Consider the following 21667-nt stretch of genomic DNA (forward strand, 5'->3'; position numbering starts at 1 on the left):
GAGGAGAGGGAAAGCCCCGCAAAGCCCCAGTGGGAAAGGGCAGGTGCCGAGGCACCGCTTTCCACGCTGTGTCGGCTGCAGAAATTGTTAATTCGGTATTGTTTTAGTTCAGATGAAGCCCGGCAGGCACTAGCGGGGCTGGTAGCGGCGGTGACCCCGCGCCGCCCTCAGCGCGCAGACAGCACAGCCCGCCTTGTCGCCGGAACAGGGACACGCGAGATACGCGGAACGCACGCTGGACACGGGGTATATAAGATATAGGGCAGATACATAAGACACGCAGCCGGCCCCTCCGCTGCCCCGCCACCACCCCGCGAGGGAAGGCGCCGTCCTGTTCCGGGCGCTCTCCCTCGGGGCGCCCCCGCTCCGCCCGGGCCGCGGGCCCGCCTCACCGAAGATGCCCTGCACGATGCTCAGGGGGCTGTTCAGCCAGTCGCCCACGCACGGCATGGCGGGGCTGCCGGCACCCTGCGCCCGCCGAGTCCCGCTCGCCAGCCCAGCGCGGGGCCCGCCACCGCTTCCTCCGCTTCCTCCTCCTCCCGCTGCGCGCCCTCCTCCTCCTCTTCCTGCGGGAATGGCGGCCGGGCCCGCCCCTCGCCCCGCACGGCTGCGCGCCGCCGCCGCCGCCATCTTGGGTGAGGGCGGAAGGGGCCGGGGCACGGACGTGGCCGGGGCGCGGCCATGGCGGCGGCGAAGCCCGGGGGAGGCACCGGCACCAACCTGCTCTTCGCCTCCTCCGCCACCGAGTTCAGCTTCAACGTGCCCTTCATCCCCGTCAGCCAGGCTCCGGCCGCGCCGCCCGGCCCCGCGCTGCTGCCCGCCGGTACGGAGACAGGGAAGGAGGGAGCGCAGGGGATGTGCGGGCTGCCGTCACCGCCGGGAAGGGCCGGGGGAGCCGGGCCGGGGCTCCGGTGGGGCTGCGGGCCTGGGGCCCGGTACGTGCGGGCCCCCCCCGGCGCTGGGGCTCCCCAGCCCGGTACGTGCGGGCTCCCCCCGGCGCTGGGGCTCCCCAGCCCGGTGTCTCTGCTGGTGCCTCGGGAGAGACGCTGCTCGGGATTACATTTTCCGCTTTCCGGCACTAAATTTTTTCTACTTCCCCTACTTATTGCTTGTGTGTGTGATTTTTAGCGCTGTGTCTAAGGACGGGCGCTGATCATCGCTCTTCCAGCTCACCGACGCGTCAGTGCTTCCATTCACCGTGTACTTAATGTTTTCGCGTTTTTTAAGCCTCTCTCTCATGTTATCTTCTCTTTTCCCGGTTTGGAAATAGCCCGTTAAGCAGTCACCTTAAATACCCTTGCTAATTTAATCCGGGTTCTAATGTCCTTTTCTCCTGGAGCTTTAATGGTGTTCCCAACACTTGGGCGTGCAACTTAAAATCTGATGCTCAGGCAGTTTCAGATAAAGGAATGGATTTTTCTGGGAATGTGTTCAGTCAGAGATTTAAGCTTGAAACACTAGAAATGCGTCTAGAAACGAGGTATATTAGATTTTATTGTATTGTACACGTTGGGATTGGACTAATGACCTTTGAAGGTCCCTTTTAACTCAAACTATTCTATGCTGAGTGTTCAAGGCTTCATTTCAACACTGTTGTGTCCTGGCTAAAATAAGTATTAATATAGCTGGAAATCAGTGTGGTAGTTCTCTGCAGATTTAATAAAATATTTGCCAAGTATGACTTTGGAATAGTTTTTTAGATCAGCTACATTTTTCTGGGTAGGGGGGATAAAAGTACTAAATTTTTACTCCTACTTACTTGTGGTATCTAGATAATTGGTATGTTTATTGATTCCACTGTGCAATCTTCATAGCTTTTCTTTCATGCAAATATACATTAGTTTTTCATTAAGAAAATAAAGTAATTTTAAAGTGATCTGGCTAATAGCTTTACATAAATGACTGTCCTGGCAATTGCCTGAACATTTTGGAGCCAGCCAGGGAGAAAATCTGATGGGATTTGATTAATGTGGTGAATCTTATGTTCTCCATGTGACTTAAAATTTGATCAGGTGAGGATTCATGTTTTTGCAGCTGGAGTGACTTTCAGTGTCAAAGGTTGTGCCACATTCTATGTCAGTCCAAGTAAGGCCCATGTCCTGTCAAATGTTCACCATCTGTCCAGCCAGGTGTTGTTGTGATTTTCTTGCTGCATGGAATATTGGAATCATAATTTTAAATTGTGTAAAATGTAATAATCAATCCAGGGATTTGTTTGATGCCCAACAGCCAGCATTTGGGAGCTGTGTGCAGTCATTCATTTGTTTATCTGTCTCCAAGAGTCAGTAGTTAGTGGTGTGAGCTTTGTAGTTTGACAATAAGATGCATTTTCTGGCTCAGGTGTGGGTGATGTAGCCAATACATTTACTGTAGGCAGGGAGGAGTGTTCCCAGTGAGGGCGTGGACTGATGTCACTTGTGGTTGTCTGGTGACAGTCTGTGAATGACAAAGTTCTGCCTCGTGTAGGGAGGGAAGTACAGGGGGTTGGCACAGTCACAGGTGAAGAAAGACTGTTCTGTGCATGGGGAGAACACACACCAAAGCTGTACACTCATTTTTTTACATTTGTATGATATACTTGTTTTTCCAACATAGTTTTTGCAAAATTAGAAAAAGTCAAGATAAACAGTAATGTTTTGTGTTGGAAGCTGCATGTGGGTACATATATACCCACATATATACCTATGGGGTTGTTTTTTGGCAGAACTTCTGTCAACCTCACTTTGCAAGGAAAGCTGCACTTGGGCTAAATCTCCAAAACCTCTTTGAAACTGAAGAACAGTAGGTGTTTTGTGAATGTTCATTTGCTAGAGGCCCTGAGAACTCTTGAGCACACTGCTGCATGTTTATGGTGGCCTGACACGGTGAGGTGAAGGGCCTGCTCTGCTGCCAGTTGTTTGGGAAAGCTGAGAGTTGACAGTGTGGTTGGCAGTGTGCATCTCTGTCCCACACTATTTATGAAATGTGAAAGGAAGGTGGTTTCTCAGAAACTGAGACCTTTTATTTAGCATAAATGGCTACTTCTTGAAACTGGGAGATGATCCCCAGGCCTGATTTCAGGGTGGTCATTGGATCTAGGTGGTTTCAGCTTTCTCCACACAGTGGCTCACGGAGAGATTTTGGCTTTGTTCCTCAAATTGGGATCAAGTGCTGTAGGTGAAAGCAAGAGGAATTGATAAATCCAGGTGATGCCTCAAATTGACACTGTCTGCATAGACTAAATAAAAGATGGTTAAAATAGTTCTTTTTAATCTTGGCAGCTAAGTCTGTTATGATTAATTAATTAGAACAGCAGCTTCCTAGGGAGACTTCTCTGTGGATTCCCTTGTACTCCCTTGATGTTCCCTATTAGAGTTGTGTTGGCTGTGGATAAAGGCATTTGTTGTTGGCTGCAGAGACTCTGCCTGGGGACTGAGCAGCAGAGATGCTCTGTGGTGTCTTCCCCACAGAGATCCCACCTTGGAGTCATTTGATTGCCAGGCAGGTGAAACTGCTGGTTTCTGCAGGTGGCCCTGACTCCTTGCAAGGTGCTGTTCCCTCAGCAGACAGGCACTGCTGCTTGTGCCGTCACAGCCTTAGGTGTGCTTACTGTGAGACCTCAAATCATGACAAACCTCCTGTCTTCCGGCTTGTTCCTAGATCACTGCAAAGTAGAAAACTGTGATTGAGCAGGACCTCTTTTATTTATTTTCTCCATGGAAAAGGGCATTTTGGCCTTGCATCTTTTTAAATCCTCTCCTGCAATTATGCATGATGGGGGCTGATTTTTCTGCATCAGAGATGTGGCTTTTATGCAAGTCTAGAGTAGGATTTTTAGGGAAAACTGGAGTAAGTCCTGCTTCTTAAGTGGCTTGAGATCATGAGTTATGGCCACCTTGCAAGTCAGATGGGAAACCTTGAGAGGGCTCTGCTGAAGGAGCAGGCAAGAATGGATGGTTTAACCAAGTTTAGGTAAGTTTAGGTTATTTAGGAATGTTTTTAAGCTCTAACCTAAAACTGGAGCATAAAGTCCTATGCTTAGTAGCTGTTTTTGTGGTGGAAGGATATGAACCAAGGTTGTTCTTGCATTTGGAGGGATAAGTAAAGTTGGGAGGGATTTTAGTGCTTGGCAGATTGCCCTGTAAAGGTCCCGACTCCAGTTGTATTTTGGTTTCTTATTTAATATTTGTTACTTTTTCTGTGTACACTGAGTGACTTTCACAGTCCATTTTAAGTGTTCTTGAAGACTTGGTATCTTCTGTTTCATTTTATGATGTGCTGAATCAAGGATGTGCAAACTTTATGGGTACCAACCGTTATGGCCATAGCTGATGGTATTACAGAACATTTTGATCCTATACAGTGATTTGAAGCTCTCACAAGATCTCTGGTGATCCTTTTGTTTTTGCAGATGATTCTGCAGATGTTGGGGAAGAGGACAGCTTCTTGGGTCAGACATCAGCCAGCCCCAACCCACCACAGACTTTCAGCTACTTCTCTCAAGTTCCCAGCAGCAGTGATCCCTTTGGAAGTATTGGGCAGCCCCCCTTAACAACTGTTTCCACACCAGTGGGAGCACCAGCCTTCTCCAGACCTCCCACTTCACTTCCCCTCGGGTCACAAGATGGCCAAAATGCCTTTCCACCACATATTCCCAAATCCCAGAATTACAGTGCACCACCCACTTCCCAGGTGGGAATGGCACCTTACCAGCCCCCTCAGCAGAGCTGTCCCCCACCTGCCAGCACTGCGGGGACCCCGCAGCAGCAGGGCTACAACCCCTACAGGCACACCACCCTGAGCAGCAGGGCCAACCCCTACCTCACCCCGCCCCAGCTGCAGCAGGGCCACCCCCCTGCCACAGCGTCCCCTGTGCCACCCGTGCAGATGTACCAGACACCCCCGGGGCCGCTGACACAGGTATGTGGCTCCTTCAGTCGCTTTCCTCTTTCAACTGTCTATTTGAGCTTTTGAATACTTTTCTTCTCTGCAAAAAAAAAAACCAGGAGAAGTCTTGAACCGTTTATAACAGCAAAAGCTTTTCACTAGAAGGAGCTTGGAACTGTTGTTCCAGGAAAACTTCCTGATCTTTGAAGTGAGTGTACGCTGAGGCTGTAGCTCTGGGAGCCTCTGGGCATCAGGAATAAAGCCAGGTTGTGAAGTTCTGTTGCTCTTTTCTGTGGGTTTCTGAGTTTGCTGAGTTTCAGCTGTGCTGCTGCATTTTTTGTGCCTCAGCTTTGAATCAGGTCATTCAGCCATTTCAAAGATATGGGCTAAAATCTCTTTTTAAGCTGGTTTTGTTGGTGAAGCCAGAACTTTTTGAAACTAAGTCACATAAAATTGTCAGCAAACTCTTTGAAACACATTGTTGAGGATTTTGTGTGATATAAAGCAGTAATCTTCATTCTTTTTTACCTGCACAGAAACATTATTAAAACAATGCCAATGGGTTAATAAAACCTGGCACATTTGCCTTGAAAACAGCAAAACCTGTTTTTATTTTTGCCTGAGCTATTGCTGTATTTCTCTTATAACGAATAAGAAATGTGAAGGTTATATCATGACAAAGCATAGCAAAGGCAGTAGAACCTAAACAGTCTGGAGTTTTAGATTATATAAGTACAGAACTTCTGTTTGTTGGATTTTATATATTATACAATATTCTGGCACCCTTTTTTTCCCCTCTTTAAATGTGTCATCGACCAAGGCAGTTCCTACTGCTGACATCTGTTGCTTTTAGTTGGGCTGACTGGGATTTTGTACAATTTGTATGAAATCACCTCTATGTAGGTTGTAGACCCTTTCAAAATCAATTACTTTTCTTGTGCCACTGATGTTGCATTTGAGTTTGAAATCTTCCTGTTCTGGTCATTTTTCAGGAAGAGAGCTATCGCTGAAGTAGCCGCTTGTTAAAATCAGGAGTCTTTATGCAAAAGCATAATTATATGTAAATGAAATTATATAATTATGTGTAAATGAAAAATGAGAAGAATGTGTTCTTATTTTTGTATCAAATTTTGTGGCTGTAAGAAACAAGTTCAGCTCAAGTTTTGAAAATTTAAGAGAATATTTCAAATCTCACTGATTTTAGGTAATCATGATGCTAAACCATGGCAATTTTTAACAGTGGTAAAGTGGACAATATTTTTAGAATGGAAGGTCATGTTCTTGGGGAGGAAAATGCGTTAGAAATAAAGTTTTAGAGTTTTCCCTATAGCAAAGTATAGAAGAGTTCTGTAAGGACCCTGTGAGACTGAGGTGCTGAGCCCATCTCTTTTCAGTTTCCACAGTCCCAGTCCCAGCTCCAGCCTGCCAGGCCTGCAGGGCCCCTGGTCCCAGCCCCTCCTGTGCTGCTGCAGAACCAATATGAGCCAGTTCAGCCCCACTGGTTCTACTGTAAGGAGGTGGAGGACAAGCAAATCTGGATGCCATTCAGCATTCTGGACTCTGCAAAACTAGAGGAGATCTATAATTCTGGTAAGTCCTGTCTTATCCAGAGGTGAGCAGAAGGACTAAAGGAAAATAGAGGGGTATTGCCACTCGTGTGTGTGTCAGTCATAAGTAAGGTTTTAAAGATGTATTTTGTGCCACTTAATTTATTTCACTGACATCCTCACTACTTGATGCTGTCAGTGTTGAGATGTACTATCCCAAATAGGTATCAGATTTTAATATAGAATTCTATATATCTATATATTTATATATATAGATATATACATATATACACATACATATTCTATATATATATATAATTCTGTATATAGTAATTTGTGTCTTGAGTTGCCTTTGTGTTAAACTGCCAATTATGGAATAAGTATTTGTATTTGGGAGTTTCTCCAAGCTTTTTGTTGTGTTCAGAGCCTATAGAAGCATTATAGAAGCATCAGGGCATTACAATGCGTCTCTGCCATGGTGTGACTGTCACTCTAATGCCCCAGGAGTGTCTGGGGCTGTGCTGAGGGGGCAGAGCTGTGTCGGTGTGGTGGTAACCAGGTGTGTCTGTGTGTCCAGTCCAGCCTGACCCCGAGAGCGTGGTGCTGAGCACGGACGGCGGCCGCTACGACGTGTTCCTGTACGAGCGCCTGAGGAAAGCCGTGTACTGGGACGAGGAGCCCTCGGAGGTGCGGCGCTGCCTCTGGTTCTACAAGGGGGACAAGGACAGCCGCTTCATCCCCTACACTGAGGACTTCAGTGACAAACTGGAGGTCAGTGAGGCACAGGCACCTTGGTAGTTCCTTGTGTTAATCGCCTTAGAAACTCTCCTTTCTGTTCCATGGAAATGATTTTCAGAAAGCACTTTCTGGAACATAAGCAAATCCCAGAAAGAGGAGTGTCTAGAAGGCCACATTGCTCCTGCATCAGTCCTGCACTGCTCTGACCTCAAATCTGCTTGTGTGACGTTTTTATATAAAGCAATTTATGTAAATTTGAACTGTAGCGTTACATGAGGCCACAAAACACTGAGAAGGTTGCCATGCTGATTTTGTGTAACTTGTTTACTGTTTCAGGCAGAATATAAAAGGGCTGTAACTACAAATCAATGGCATCGACGACTTGAATTTCCAAACGGGGAGACAATTGTTATGCATAATCCCAAGGTAATTGATTTTGGCAGTTGTATCTTGCGGGATTCATTAAGGGGGAGCGAGCAAATGGATGGAAGCATGAATTGGATGTGGTCTTAATCTTGCATGAAACGTACCAGTTGGTTGTTCTGGGTGTGTGTGCATTAAAGATGATCAAGTTTGCAGAACACTGAACTTGTGCTTGCGTCAATGTGCTGTCCTGTGGTTAAAACACAATGCTTTCTGAAACCTGAAGAGAATAAGGGTTTGCATAGTAAATATTTTGGCTAAGCTTAACTGGCAGCAAATGGTAAGCAATTTGAATTAGTTTAACCTCAGTCTGTCCCAAATGAAAGAAAATTAAAATGAAGAGCTTTCATGTGGAGAAGAGCATTAATCTAGCTAAAAAGTAAATCGTTTCTTTAGGGCCTGAGAAGGTTTCTGCTTATTTTCAGGCCATAAGAAAGTATAGAAAGACAAGCTTTAGAAGTTACCCTACTGTGAACAGTCTCATATGATTAAAATATGGACTTCAGCCTTATTGATCAATGCTGTTAACTGTTCACTTATCACAGATGCAGTAATTAATACACAAAACTATCCAAGGGCCAGAAAAGAGCATGGTTGCTCCTACTTGAAGTGTTTAATAATACTGATTAGGGAATTCTGTCCAGTAAAAATCTAGAGACGGGGCATTTAAACCACTTGGTGTCATAAATATGAGTTCAGACTCTAAGTCCTATAAACAACTGTACTTCTAAATTCCTCACTTTTTACAGTTTCTGGACTACTTCAGATGCTGTCCTTCCCTGAAAAGCACTGCGCTTTTTTTTTTTTTTTTCCCATTTTTTCCTTGTGATAGTTATTGTAAATCAGGTGGCATTCAATTTCCTCACATTAGCAGTAATCTGCTAAGGAACAGTGGATACTGGACACTAGGAAGGAGGAGCTTGACTAATGCTTGGCCCAGGAGTTAAAATGGTTCAGAATCACTGAGCAGACCCAGCTTCTTCACCTTGTGGTTACTTTGAGTCATCTGTTTGCTTTTCACACTAATGAGGCTTTTGTGGAATCAAATATTTGATTTTCAGATGCAGGATAAAACAATCAAAAAATATGTACAGCCATGCAGTGCTTTCAGACTAACAGTATGAGTCATGAGGGTTTTCTGTGGTTGGAATTGGACACTGTATTTGTTGCAGGTCATAGTTCAGTTCCAGCCTTCTGCCACACCAGATGAATGGGGCACCACTCAAGATGGGCAGGCAAGGCCAAGGGTAGTGAAACGTGGAATTGATGATGACCATGATGAGATTCCTGATGGTAGGTGATGAGATTCCTGGTGTGCTTGGGTCTGCACTGGGAGCAGTCAGTTTGGATCTGTGCAGAAGCTGGACAATAGTGGGTGGGGTGCCTGTGTGCTGGTTCTGCCTGGAGTCTAAGGATTGAAGTTATTCCTTCATCTCAGCTGCTTGATGAGGTTATCTGGTTTTGGGGTATTTCAATCAAAGGAGTCCTGTGGGCTCTGTTATGTCCTGAACCATGTTATGTACTAGGCTTTCTAAAACAAGTGTGTATTACACTTCCTACACTCTGAACTTCACTCCTGCAGTACATACTGGTACTCTGAATGTTTTCCTTTTTTTTGCTCTACAGGAGAAATGTCCCAAATTGACCATCTGGTATTTATGGTTCATGGCATAGGTCCTGTATGTGACTTGAGGTTTAGAAGCATTGTTGAATGTGGTAAGTTTGGGCTTGTATAATGAGAAGTTGTATTCTTACTATTTAAATGGGGCTCTCCTTAGCTCATATTCACATAAGCATGTTTTTATTTTTTTTTTTAAGAGAAGTCTCTGACGTTAAGAAGTTCAATTTTTTTCATTATTATATTCCAAAGGCAGAATCTGTGTTCTGTCAAACTTGAAGCTTTAGCTGTTATTATTAGTGCTCTATGTCACACTTGCAGGGTGATTTGAGTTTTGGATGTGTGGTGAGGGGTTTTTTGGTTGATTTTTGTTTTTTACTTTTTGTGGTGTGAGTGAGTGTGTTTGCTTTGTGTGGTGTGGTTTTGTGTTTGCTTTTTTTTTTTTTTTTTTTTTTTTTTTTTTAAATAAATACACTCCAGTACAACTGAGTAAATTAAGAAAGCCCTGTCTGATTATGGTGTGAACTGTCAGGCATTGTGAGATAAATAGGAGCTTGCTAGAAAATCCACTCTAATAAAATTTGTACTTTCTTATTTTTTAAAGATTGAAAAGATTTTTCCAGATTTTTCCATCATTTGTATTCTGACTATCTTGTGAAATTAAGGGGAAGAGGGGACTATTCATGTGTTACTTGAGTATTGCAGCAATCAGATTTTCATTATTCTTTTTCTTCCTAGTTGATGATTTTAGGACTGTTTCTCTGAAGTTGTTGCAGACTCACTTTAAGAAATGTTTGGAAGAACGCAAAGTGAGCAGGGTGGAATTCCTTCCAGTTCATTGGCATAGTTCTCTGCATGGAGATGCAACAGGTGTAGACAGGTGAGGGCATTTTTAATGTTGAAAACATCTCAAAAGCTGCTTTTTAACAGGTTATGGAAAGTGGAGAAAAAGAGCAGTTCATATGCTCTGCAGGCTGCATGAGTAAATGTATGACTGGATTAGAGAATTGCAGATTTTTTTTTTAAATTAACATTTTGATGAGGGGTATTTGGAAAGCTGGAAAGGCATGAGGAATATTTCTCTGGTTTATTTTCATGCACACAACTTTTCAGTACTGGATTTGCATCAGAGTGCATGATACTTGATGATGAGTGAGTGTGTAGAGATTATGATCACAAGGATGAGGTGGTGAGCCTGGAGATGTTTTGTCCATGAGGTGTGGACAATTTAGAGTAGAGAGTTTTCTGTTCTTTACTTTCCTGCAGTCTGATTGAGTTTGACCCTAGGAGTTACTTCTGAGGAAGGCATTGAGCCCTCTGTCCAGTCCTAGAGGAATGCCTGAACTATGATTAGGCACTTGAGCTAGGGGTTTTTTGTTTTTTTTGAAGCAAAGTATCTATTTTTGGGTAAGAGTGTTACAGCGTTTAAAAATCTGTTTTAAAATCCTTCTCTGTGCCTACCCCTTTGCTGTGACTTCACATTTCAAGCTGTTTCCCTTGCTCAAAACTGGGCAAGTAAAAATTGTGAGGGTGGCAACCTGTGCCACTTAAATCGATGCTGATGTTCTCCAGACTGTTCTAGCTCAGTCAAATCACACTGCTTTCCTCCAGCTTTGGTGTTTTATTTGCACTTGAGCACTACATGAGGAGGGATCCTTATTCTGTTCATCAAACCAGGCAGTCTCAAGTCTATAGCAATTCCACTGCAGCTGTCTTGACTCCAGGCAGGCAGATGGTGAGCCAAGCTTTTTCTTCAAAAAAGAGAGCATTTACCACTCTATGATTCTAATTTTACATGTTAGTTCCTTTTTCTTTTCCACTTCAATCTGCTCGCCCAACTTCCCTGTTACTTTATGAGAGCAGTGTTGGAATAGAGAAGAGGTTATTTCAGGCATCCCTTCAGCCTGGAGAGAGAAAAAAAAAGGAGCTGTATCTTTGTCAAATATTACAACCAGCAGGTAGCATTAATGTGTGAATATGCAACAAGGCCTGAAGGCTGTATGGGTTTTTAAAATCTCTGTAGCATTTACATTAGCATTAATTTCAAAAGCTAACAAAGCTCTCACGAGTGTTTCTTTAAAGCCTTTCATGCTTTTAACGATTCTGTGTTACCAGGAACATTAAGAAAATCACTTTGCCGAGCATTGGTCGCCTGAGGCACTTCACCAACGAGACGCTGCTCGACATCCTGTTCTACAACAGCCCCACCTACTGCCAGACCATCGTGGACAAAGTGGGCATGGAGATGAACCGCCTCTACGCGCTCTTCATGAGCCGCAACCCCGACTTCCGAGGGGGAGTCTCTGTGGCCGGCCACAGCTTAGGTGACTGCCTGAGGAACGCTGCTTTCATCCCCAGTCACTTCCTCCTTAAGGGAAAATGGCCCCTTTGTAATGTATAAAACTCAAATTAGCTGGTAGGGCATGGTCTTCTTTCAGAAAAGAGCTGACAGACTCCTCTCAGCAGCTGAGTTTATCAGACTTTGAGAGAAAGTTAGTACTTTCCTACATGAAAACTTAGTGTCTAGTCTGTGTTTAAAAGTCAACAGGTTGTCTGGTGTCTTGTTAGGTGGGTGATGTCTGCGTCTCAGAATCCCCACTTAGTAGAAGTATAATCATTTTTTGGAAGATAGAATAAGTGTTAGGGCAGCATAATGACGTACTGGTTTGGACTAGAACTTTTCCTCCAGTTCATCAAGCAGTCTCAGGTGTTTAAGGAAAAATAGTTCAGTCATGTCAACTACATAAAGCATGAACAGGGAAGAAAAGGGGTTGCTTTTAGCTGAGAATGATTGTGTTCAGCCATCTCTTTTGATCAAACCATACCATGACATTACTATTGCATCTAAATCTTGCTCTTGATTTAGGGACAGGAAAACCTGATATTTTTCCCAAATCAACTCTAATTCCTGTTTGCAGGTTCCTTAATTCTATTTGACATACTGTCTAATCAGAAGGACTTGGCTTCATCAGTAAATTCTGGACCATTCTCTGGTGTTAATGGGAGTGTGAAGGACGTGGCTGTTCATGATAAACAGGTAATTTATGTGCTGGTATTTCCAGGCCAATGGATCTGATATTTTCAGTCATTTTTTCTTAAAACTGAACCAAGTTTGTGGGTTTTGATAGTACATTTAAACATGTTAATGGAATGATGATGTTTTGTAAATATTGTCATTTCTCAGGACAAATTAATTACATTTCTCTTAAGTTCCAAGTAGGCCAGTAATGAGATTTGATGGTGAACGTCAGCTTTGACCCTTGTGAACATGTAACTTGGTCTAACAGTATTTAAGTGGTGGGGAACATGTATAAAAGGGAAAGAATCTGTGTTTAGACTAGAAATGGTGACCAGTTGTTTGAGGAATAGAAAGAAGCATTTTTGAGTGTTTTCTCTCTCATAGTAATTTTTGAATGTTCATTTTGCAGGTGTATTTTATTGGAAAATCTGTATCATGTTTCACTAAAAATGGATATATATTCACAGAGCTTGCTTGATAATGTTTTTAAGAGGAAGTAGTTAAGCTTCGGTTTGCTTGCTGCTTACTGGTTTTTCCGCTGTTAGAGGATGTGATTCTGTTTCTGTGCTGTTTTGTTGAGATGACTGAAGACACCAGTTCCCTGGGCTCCTCCATTGCTACTTCTGCTGATGACCTTTGTGAGCCTGAAGCAGAGGAGGATGTTCCTACTCTGCAGAAGACTCTGGAGATGCTCAGTTTGTCAGAGTACGTGAGCACCTTCGAAAAGGAGCGGATCGACATGGAGTCTCTGGTACAGAAATGTTCACTTGGCTTGTAGGGGTTTCTCAGGGTATGGAGGTTTATGTTTGGGTTTTCTTGTTTTGTTTTTCCTTTCAGTTCTATGGCCATGAGAGCAGTTGCATAGATTAGATAATCAGTGCATGACTTGAAGACTGAATGTTCTGCCGCTCTTGTTTTTTCTTGCTGTGGTGCATCCTCCCAGTTATGTCAAGGCACTTTGTGTCATGTCTTTTTAATTTCTTGTATTTTCTGTAGCTCTATAAATGGACTTAACAAATTAAGAGGTAATTGCCAGTAAGAAATTCTTCATTTTACTAGAAAAGTTGTAAGTACTTTTTCTACTAGAAAAATATATTTTGATGTGTAATTTGGTGTTTGTTTCTTTAGCTCATGTGTACAGTTGATGACCTGAAGGAGATGGGGATACCTCTTGGACCAAGAAAGAAAATAGCTAATTTTGTAAAAGACAGAGCAGCCAAGCAGGTATATACATATTTCAGGATTGAAATTAAAAGTTGTTAGCAAATGTTACTGACTTCCTTGCTGTGGTGTAGCTTCTATTCTTGAACACTCTTGTTAACATTCTGGATATATTAAAGCAATTTTGACTATTGTGAAATCAACTTTTTTTCTCTCTAACTTTAAAAATTTTCTCAAAAGGAACAGAAGAAAGCAGTAGCAGAAAAGAAAGCAGTGCTGGCTGCCACACTCCAGACTCAAGAAGACACCCAGAAAACAAAAGAGGCAGTTTCTTCTGTCTCACCTTCAGAGTCTGGTCAGATGCACTCAAAGAGGAAGCTCCCAGTTGGTGCATCTGTGTCTTCTGTGAACATTGACTATGAGTATTTTGAAGTTGGAACTGGCCAGGTGAGACTACATAGATCTAAATGATTTGAACAATTTGAAGGATTTGATCAATCCTCTCTTTTCACTATATATTTTTTTAATGTTGATGACCTTTTGCTACTTCCTTTGAAGCTGACAGTTCTGAGAGCTGATGTGTGTGGTTTCTGTCTGGTAGGTTTCTGTGGTTTACAGTGCACTGGACTTTGAACCAGATATTTTCTTTGCTCTTGGTTCCCCTATTGGTGTGTTCCTGACTGTGAGGGGTGTGGAGAAGATTGATGAAAACTACAGGCTCCCTACCTGCAAGGGGTTCTTCAATATCTATCACCCAGTGAGTAGCAGTGCTTTTGAGATTTGATTTTAGTTTATTTAGATGACAAAAATGGCAGAATAGTAAGTTTTACATTCGGAGCATTACACCTCTTGTTCTCCTATGTACATTTCCAGGCATAGGTTGTTTTGATAATATTTGCCTTATTTCTTTTCAGAATTAAGGTTTGTTTGTTTGTTTGTTTTGGGGGGTTGTTGTTTGGGGTTTTTTCATTAATTTGTAGATTTTAATGGAATATTTGTATTTTTACATGCAATGTACATCCTCCTTTGTCTCATTTTGTTTAACAATTCAACAGTGACACGTTGATAGAGATTGAGTGCAAGGAAATCTTGCTGTTGTGTTTCCTCATTAGAATCTCCTTCTGTAGGAGAACAAGACTAAAGTAGTCCATGAATCTGCTTAGTATGTCATGAACTGAATTTCTGTAAATTCAAGTAGTGCAGAATTCAAAAACAGTTGTCTATAAATCATAAATAGGGATTTTTTTCACTGAAATGTGATAATTAGAATAATTTTAAAGATAACTAAATGTCCATGTGTTGTCTTTTAACAGCTTGATCCAGTAGCTTACAGGTTAGAACCAATGATCATTGAAGACATGGATTTAAAACCAGTTCTCATTCCACATCATAAAGGCAGAAAAAGACTTCATTTGGGTAAAAAACAAACTTATTTCATATGGATTCTATTCATTATTTACTCATTTGATGCATTAGAATATTGTAAGACTTTAACAGATATCGAGATATCTGACTCCATATTTTTCCTAAACATCAGAGGGGATTCTACCCAGCTCCATAAATTGGTCATTCACAATTTTATTCAAAAGTAACAATCATATTTCCTCCAGATTTAACCTTGTCATTACCAAACTTCCATTTAAAAATTGCTGTACATTGCTTGATCACCTTCATTTCCAAGAAGCTGGGAAACAGAAACTAAATTTATTAGTGTCCCTAATCCCCACCATGATGTGTTTAACCAGAGTCTGTTCAGTGTTGGAAACCCTGAGGGAAAAGGAGCTTCTGTAGCCATGGGAGGGCAGGGAGTGGTTTTGTTGCTCCTAGGTGCACATCAGACCCAGGAGCAACAAAATTAAATTTTGCACGTGTAATAAGGAAAGTTAGTTTTGTTGTGCAAGTTCGTAGAACCCTCCTGAAAGCCTCTCTTCAGGCACTTGGAGAGATTCTGCAGCATCTGTCCTTTGGAATTGTCCATTAGAAGGAGTCTGCTTTGCTAGACTACACAAGATACTTGTTTCAGGTTACAACTCTCTAAAAGTGTGTATAGTAAAGGAGAAAAATATGGCTTGTTGGTTTTTAGTGTTTTTACTTTGATGTAGGTGAATTCATTGACCCATTCAGTAGAAAGTCAATTCTGTATTAATTATGTTTCACCTGATCTTTTAAAATGGCATAGAGAAGCAAGAAACACACATTTATGATTTAGCAGGCCTGTTTCTCCTGGTAATTGGGATGTTTATTGACCAGAATTTCATAATTCTGGTTTTAGTTGGTAATTTTAAATCCTTCTGAATTCAGTTTTTTGTTTGTTTTCTTTCTTTCTCAGAGCTGAAGGACTCTCTGTCTCGTATGGGCTCTGATCTGAAGCAGGGCTTTATCAGCTCTTTGAAGAGTGCGTGGCAGACCCTGAATGAATTTGCACGTGCTCATACATCTTCAACCCAGCTGCAAGCAGAACTGGAGAAAGTAGCTAACCAAATTAAAGAGGAGGAAGAAAAGCAGGTGGTGGAAGGTACATGGACACATTATTTGTTTTCTTGTAACTTACTTATCTCAAATAAGTTGACGCTTGAGTATCCCAGTGACTGTTTAATGCACATTGCAACAACTCTTGGCTATTGATTTTCCTGAGCCTGTTAAGGAGGTCTCTGCTAGGTTCCCACCAAAGCTGCTCTGTCACTCTCCCCCTCAGCTGGGTGTGGGAGAGAAATTACAATGAAAGCTTTGTGGGTTGGGGTGAGTTCAGGGAGAGATCACTCAGCAGTTACTTTTTAAGAAAAGTGTTTAAAGGAAGTAAGCCTATACTTCACTAACCTTTCTGAACCATGCTGACCAGTTCAGGTTGTTATTATTGTCTTATCACAAACACTTGGAAATGACAGCAGGAAAAATAGGTAATATTTCTTAATTATAGTGCTCAATTATGTGCTTGAAAATAGTTTAAATCTGAAACTCTTTGATTTTAGCTGAGAAGATCACTGAAAGCCCAGACCCTCCAAAAGATGAAGATGTTTCAGTGAAGGTTGGGATGCTGAATGGAGGGCGTCGCATTGATTATGTTCTGCAGGAGAAACCAATAGAGAGCTTCAATGAGTACCTGTTTGCTTTGCAGAGTCACCTGTGCTACTGGTAAGGGAAATATCTGTGGTTCCAGAAATAGTGCTTAGGGTGCACAGTATGTGTGATTGTCCAGGAGTGTCAGGCTCAGGCTATGGTGCTTGGGTGTCACTATTTGATAATCCAATTTCAAAATAAAATCCTGTGTTAACACACAGCGAACAAATTTTTTGCAATAAAGACTTTGAACACTGTTCTCTTGACCTTTGACATTCCAAACACAAAGTTTTTTAAGTACTGTCATTTTCAAAACAAGGAGAGCTCTGGAAGCATTTTGGCAGCTGTAGCTTTTCAAATAAAACTGTTCACGAAGGGTTTTTATGAGACTACAATAAACAGTAAAACTTCATTCCTTCTGGCAGAGCAAAGGATGTGTGAACTATATTTAACAACAGCCCTTGGTATGTAATAGCCAACCTTGGGTGTCAGCTGTGAGCTGTGCAAAGTGGTGTTGGTGAGGGAGGAGTGACTGGTCTCTCATTTGGAGTTCAGCAGGTGCTGGACAAAGAGTGCTCCATGTTCTTTCTGAAGGTTTTGATTTTCTGTAGGTAATTTGAGCAGCAGGTATTTTTTCCAGAGGCTATAATACAGCTCTGAAGGCGTTACCTGAAGGGTCTCATTAGAGCCATCAACACTTCCATGTGGAAGCTCAGCACCTGCCAGGGGAGGGATTCCCGGGGCTGCTGTGAGCCCTGAGGTGACCCGGTGGTGGCAGTGCCGTTCCACAGGCAGGGCCGAAGGGATGGGAATTCTTTCCACAGGGTGGCAGCCGATCACAGGATTTAAAAAACTTGGTACCTGGAGCTGTATTTTGTCATTTGAGTAAGGAAGATAAGCACAGTGATGAATGACCCAAATAGGAGAGCATTTTTTCCTAAGGAATGGTGGGGAAAGCTTTAAATGAAATGCTCTGAGTATTCAAGAGATTGGAGCTCCTGTGTTGAACCTTCTGCTTGCTTGTTTGCTGCTCATTTAATGCAGAGTTCATCAAGGAATGTCTGTGCTGAATTGTGGAAAGTACGTGTAGTCCCTTAGCTTGCATGTTGAATCCTGTACTAGTGTTCTGCAAATAATGTTCCTCACATTTGGAGGATCACAGTTCTGACCATCTAAATCTCCTTTACTGGCTCCCTATATCCTTTATTTTAAAAAGCACAGGAAGCTGCCCTCATCTAACAACTGCAGCTCTGGAACTTTGTTAAAATTTGCCTGTTTAACATTATTTTTTATGTTGGTATTGTTTGTTAATGTTTAAATAGCATTTTATAGATGAAGAAGAAAACAAAGTCTATTCATGTTAACTTTAAATTCAGATAGCCCAAAGCTTTGATTTTTGAAAAGAGGAAGGAAAACAGCCACTTGGAAACATGACACTTGAATAATATTAAATCTTTAAATTATTTGAGAGCTATCGAACATTTTAATGGTAAGGAAGAGGGGAAGACTATGGGTATTTAACATAGTTTGTTTACAATTAAGAGCCTGCCAGTTAGAGAAGAATTAAAATATTGGTGCTAGAACTGGGCTAATTAATGGAGTGGGACAAAATGAGTAGAATGAAGGATGGAATATATCCAGGACAAAAAGTGATACATTATTTGAGGAGATTAAGACAAGGAAGTAACATCAAAGAGGTGGATAGAGGAGGGGGTGTAGAGTTGCATCATAAGATGTTAAGGGAGGATGGGAGGAGGAGATGCACTAGAGTGAAAAAAAAAGGTAAATGCATAGGCCAGGGTTGATAGCAGAACTAATTCCAAACTTGTGTAGAATTATAGATTGAAGGAAGCTGATAGAAGTAAGGCAATATTCATGACAAATTCATGACAAACTTCAGGCCAAGAAGTTGTGCAAACTTTTTAGAGACCTGAAATAGGATGAAGTGTGACTTAGGAGAATAAGAAGACGGACCATACTGAACTAACTTTTTTTTTTAATTTTATTTTTATTTTTGTTTTTTGTTTTATTTATTTCATTCTTCATAGGGGATCTGAAGACACTGCCTTGCTGTTTCTCAAAGAGATATACAGGACCATGAATATCAATCCTGAGCAGCCACAGCATTGATGTATAAAAACATGAATTTGTAAGTTTGCTCTAATGTAACTTCTGTGCTCATATCAAATTCAGCTGCAGCTTAGATGTCTTTGCTTTCCCTTTCTCCTATGAAGTTTAAATTATGAAGCAGACAGGCATAAAATGTCATTTTGATTGCAAAAACAATTTCTGAACTTGAATGCAAAGAAAGTCTTTGAGTTCTTCCTTTCATTCTCAGAAGATATCTGATGTTAGTGCTTTTGGTACTGGATAATAATTGCCACTACAAATACAACAAAAGTATGATTTCTCTATTATGCTTCTCCCTCAGTTCAGTCAGTGAATGCTCAAGAATAGGAAAATTTGATGAAATTGGATATGATGAAACTTCATTTACAGTGCAGTAGATTAAAGGAACCCAACAGTGTTTCACCATTGCAGTGTCCATATTGGATTGATTGATCACTGGTGCACATTTGCCAGCAAAAAGCTGTTTGTCTCCTAGGAAGGTGTTAAACATTGCTATTGATAAAACCCTTATATAGGTCAGTATTTTATTATCTTTGTATAGATTAAGAATTTCAATAGAACAAGTGAAATGACACAGCATGGAAGTTTGCTTTGAAAAGAAATTAAATATACATTATAATTGAGTATCTTAGATCTGAAATTGAATTGCAGCTATTTTTATTTTAAGATGTAGGTTTCCAAGCTGAGCATCTATATTGTACCAGTTTGCATCACTGGATGTTACAGAAAAGAAAAAATTATCTTTTGAGAGGCAAGGAAGAAATAATATGCACCTTGCCTTTTTGGAATCATACAAGATAGTTTCTGATGTATTTCTCCATTTTCAGAAGAACTGATAATGTCAAGGTACATAAATACCCAGCATGAAGAGAAATGTTTGACATTTCAGAGGAGTATTTTAGGTATCTTTCATTGCTCCCATACAGTTTTAGTACTCTTTTGTAACAGAATGCTTGTGATGGTCAGTTGATAGCAGCTTTTTTTAAAATAAAATGTCAAGGCTGATCAAATGCATTTCTTTAAAGCGTGGAGAAGTAGAAGGGAAAAGGCACCAGCTGGCTGCACAGCCCTGACAGGGCTGTATCAGTCATCACAATGGCTTATGCACAGTCTTAAGTCACAGTTGCAGAATTTTTTCTCTGCTTCTATTTCTTTATGATGGTGCTGGTTGGAATCAGAGGAAACTCATTGCAAAGGAAATGCCTTTAAGCCTCATTTAAGCAGGGAGGAGTGGGATGTGATGATTTATCAGTGCAAAGCTCAGAGGAGTTTGTTGCTCAGCTGCAGCAGACACTGGGGTAGTTGTGGTTTTATCATTGAGAACTGCATGGTTGGGGGACAGTTTAGCAGGATGTCACACAGCAAAGCACAGTCAGGGAAGTGTCTAATTCCACTAGAATGGCTCAGAATGTCCCTCAGCACTGGCTTGACTGGACAGTTTCAGGCTGGGCTTAAGTGGGAGGGCAGAAAGCGATGAAGTGGTGTCTTGGGAAGGCTGCACACCACCAGGGTCTTTTCCACATGACAAGAAATGTCTTTACATGTGCTGTGTAAAATACTTTCACATCACAAGGAGTCTGGAAGAAGTGGAAAATTCTCCCCCAGTGCTAGCAGTCATGTGTGTTTTTCCCTTTTTTCCTGTTCTTTTAAGACCTTCAAACGTGAAGGGTGGTGGTGTGAAAGTAATGGATTATCCAGTGGTGCCTCTGACAGCAACATCCATTTTATTTTGTAGGAGTGACTTGATTTAGCTCTTCTAGACTATCTTGGAGCTGCTCTTTGTAAAACAGTAGTATAAGGTTTCTTGTAAACAATGGAAAGAAGTGCACCAGCAGATTAAACCTTGGACATATAAACTATCACCATCCTCAGTAGGATCATTTATTACTAATGAATCTAACAGCTGGTTAAAATGTATAATGAATGACACCAGTTGTTGTGAGCTTTTGCTGTTTGCAGTTGTAATTGCCAATCTGTGTCCACAGAAAGTACATTTCAGAGGCTTACTGTATGAAAAGTTTGATTAAAAATGTGTATGGATTTTTAGATCTTTTTGTGTCCTCTAGAAATCAAATGGTGGCATATTTAATTTGATTAGTAACTACTGCAGGAATAGAAAACCTGATAGATTTCCTATTTCCAATATGTCCATGCTCTGTTCTCTCTGCACAGCCCTACCCATTGCTCCAGCAGACCTGCTGAAAAACCCTCTGAAGAACATCTGGTATTTTCGTAGCTGCACATGACAGGAGAAGCATCAGAAGTTTTTTTTTTTTCCTGCCAATCCAGAACTTTCTTGGATTCCACCTTCTTGTGTCACTTCAAGCAAACTTAAGTTATGAGATGATCAGCACTGTCATTCAGGAGATGGATGGAATGGCACAGTTTTGATCTTAAATCAGTTCAGTTGTATCTTTGCCAAATATAAGGTGATTGAAGAAGGTTTTTTTGGCATGCAAATCATAACTTCTCTCCTTCAGCTCTCCTGTCTCAGCTGGCTGCCAGACATGCTTTGCCTACCAAGGCAGTGTGTCCTTAGTAAAAAGGACTTGATGAGAAACAGCAATAATCTACTTTTCTTGACATATTTGTTCATCCACCTTTAAGAAATGAAATGTGAACTGTAGTTATAACCATCTTTAATACAGATTACACAAACCAGTTCATATTTACTAAAAACTAGCAACCAGAATCATTTTCTTACTATTGTAAGTGTGATGGAGATTATTTTATAAAGACCTTTTTAAGCCTCTGTTAAGAGTTTTATTGTGGCTTTTTTTTAAGTAAAAATGAACCTTTGACTTTGAAAATATTAGTAGTTTGTTACAGCTAGTTCAGTGTTCACATATCCTGAAATGAGGAATGATTTAAAATGACATTTTGATCTGGTAATTATAGAATCACAGACTATTCTAAGTTAATTAAGGCAATTTTAGTGAAACTAAGCTGCAGTTGTGAGAGCTAAAACACCTACCTTGACCTTGCAGTTTAACATCTCAGAACAGTTACTGTAAATAGGAACCTGAAGCTTATGGGTGCTAGATAATAGTCTAGATCCAGCCCTGCAATCCAGACTCCATTTTCATGTGATGAGGTTGAGGTGAGTTA

The 21667-nt window shown here is 41.4% G+C and overlaps 2 protein-coding genes across 3 annotated transcripts in view; one reads left to right on the forward strand and one right to left on the reverse strand.

The window, feature by feature from the left end:
• Window positions 1-751, reverse strand: part of MCMBP (minichromosome maintenance complex binding protein) — a 15845-nt gene extending 15094 nt beyond the window's left edge. Inside the window, exon 1 of one of the 2 annotated variants that reach the window (XM_083866349.1) lies at window positions 721-751. Coding sequence is in view for 1 of the 2 variants with exons in the window: in XM_083866348.1 (XP_083722474.1) it covers window positions 393-450 (58 nt within the window). In the remaining variant the exon portion in view is untranslated. Of the gene's footprint in view, window positions 1-392; window positions 500-720 lie in introns of those variants that run through there. The other variant, XM_083866348.1, reaches the window with a different exon arrangement.
• Window positions 670-21312, forward strand: SEC23IP (SEC23 interacting protein). The gene is made up of 19 exons (XM_083866345.1): window positions 670-823; window positions 4391-4899; window positions 6261-6456; window positions 6991-7184; window positions 7488-7577; window positions 8747-8867; window positions 9201-9290; window positions 9931-10072; window positions 11308-11516; window positions 12111-12229; window positions 12792-12962; window positions 13340-13435; window positions 13613-13819; window positions 13974-14129; window positions 14686-14788; window positions 15702-15887; window positions 16342-16504; window positions 18478-18578; window positions 20732-21312. The coding sequence occupies exons 1-18, from the start codon at window positions 682-684 to the stop codon at window positions 18557-18559; spliced, it is 2976 nt and encodes a 991-aa protein (XP_083722471.1). The 5' UTR covers window positions 670-681; the 3' UTR covers window positions 18560-18578; window positions 20732-21312.
• The last annotated feature ends 355 nt before the right edge of the window (window positions 21313-21667 follow it).

Source organism: Zosterops lateralis (assembly GCF_965231275.1).
Source record: "Zosterops lateralis genome assembly, chromosome: 8".
NCBI lineage: Eukaryota > Metazoa > Chordata > Aves > Passeriformes > Zosteropidae > Zosterops > Zosterops lateralis.

What these genes read in the sequence shown, in the direction of transcription:
- SEC23IP (XM_083866345.1), top strand. Translation starts at nt 682, where the DNA reads ATGGCGGCGGCGAAGCCCGGGGGAGGCACCGGCACCAACCTGCTCTTC. An exon ending in AGAGGAGATCTATAATTCTG is followed by an intron (nt 6,457 to 6,990) that starts GTAAGTCCTGTC and finishes CTGTGTGTCCAG; the next exon opens with TCCAGCCTGACCCCGAGAGC. An exon ending in CCATGATGAGATTCCTGATG is followed by an intron (nt 8,868 to 9,200) that starts GTAGGTGATGAG and finishes TTTGCTCTACAG; the next exon opens with GAGAAATGTCCCAAATTGAC.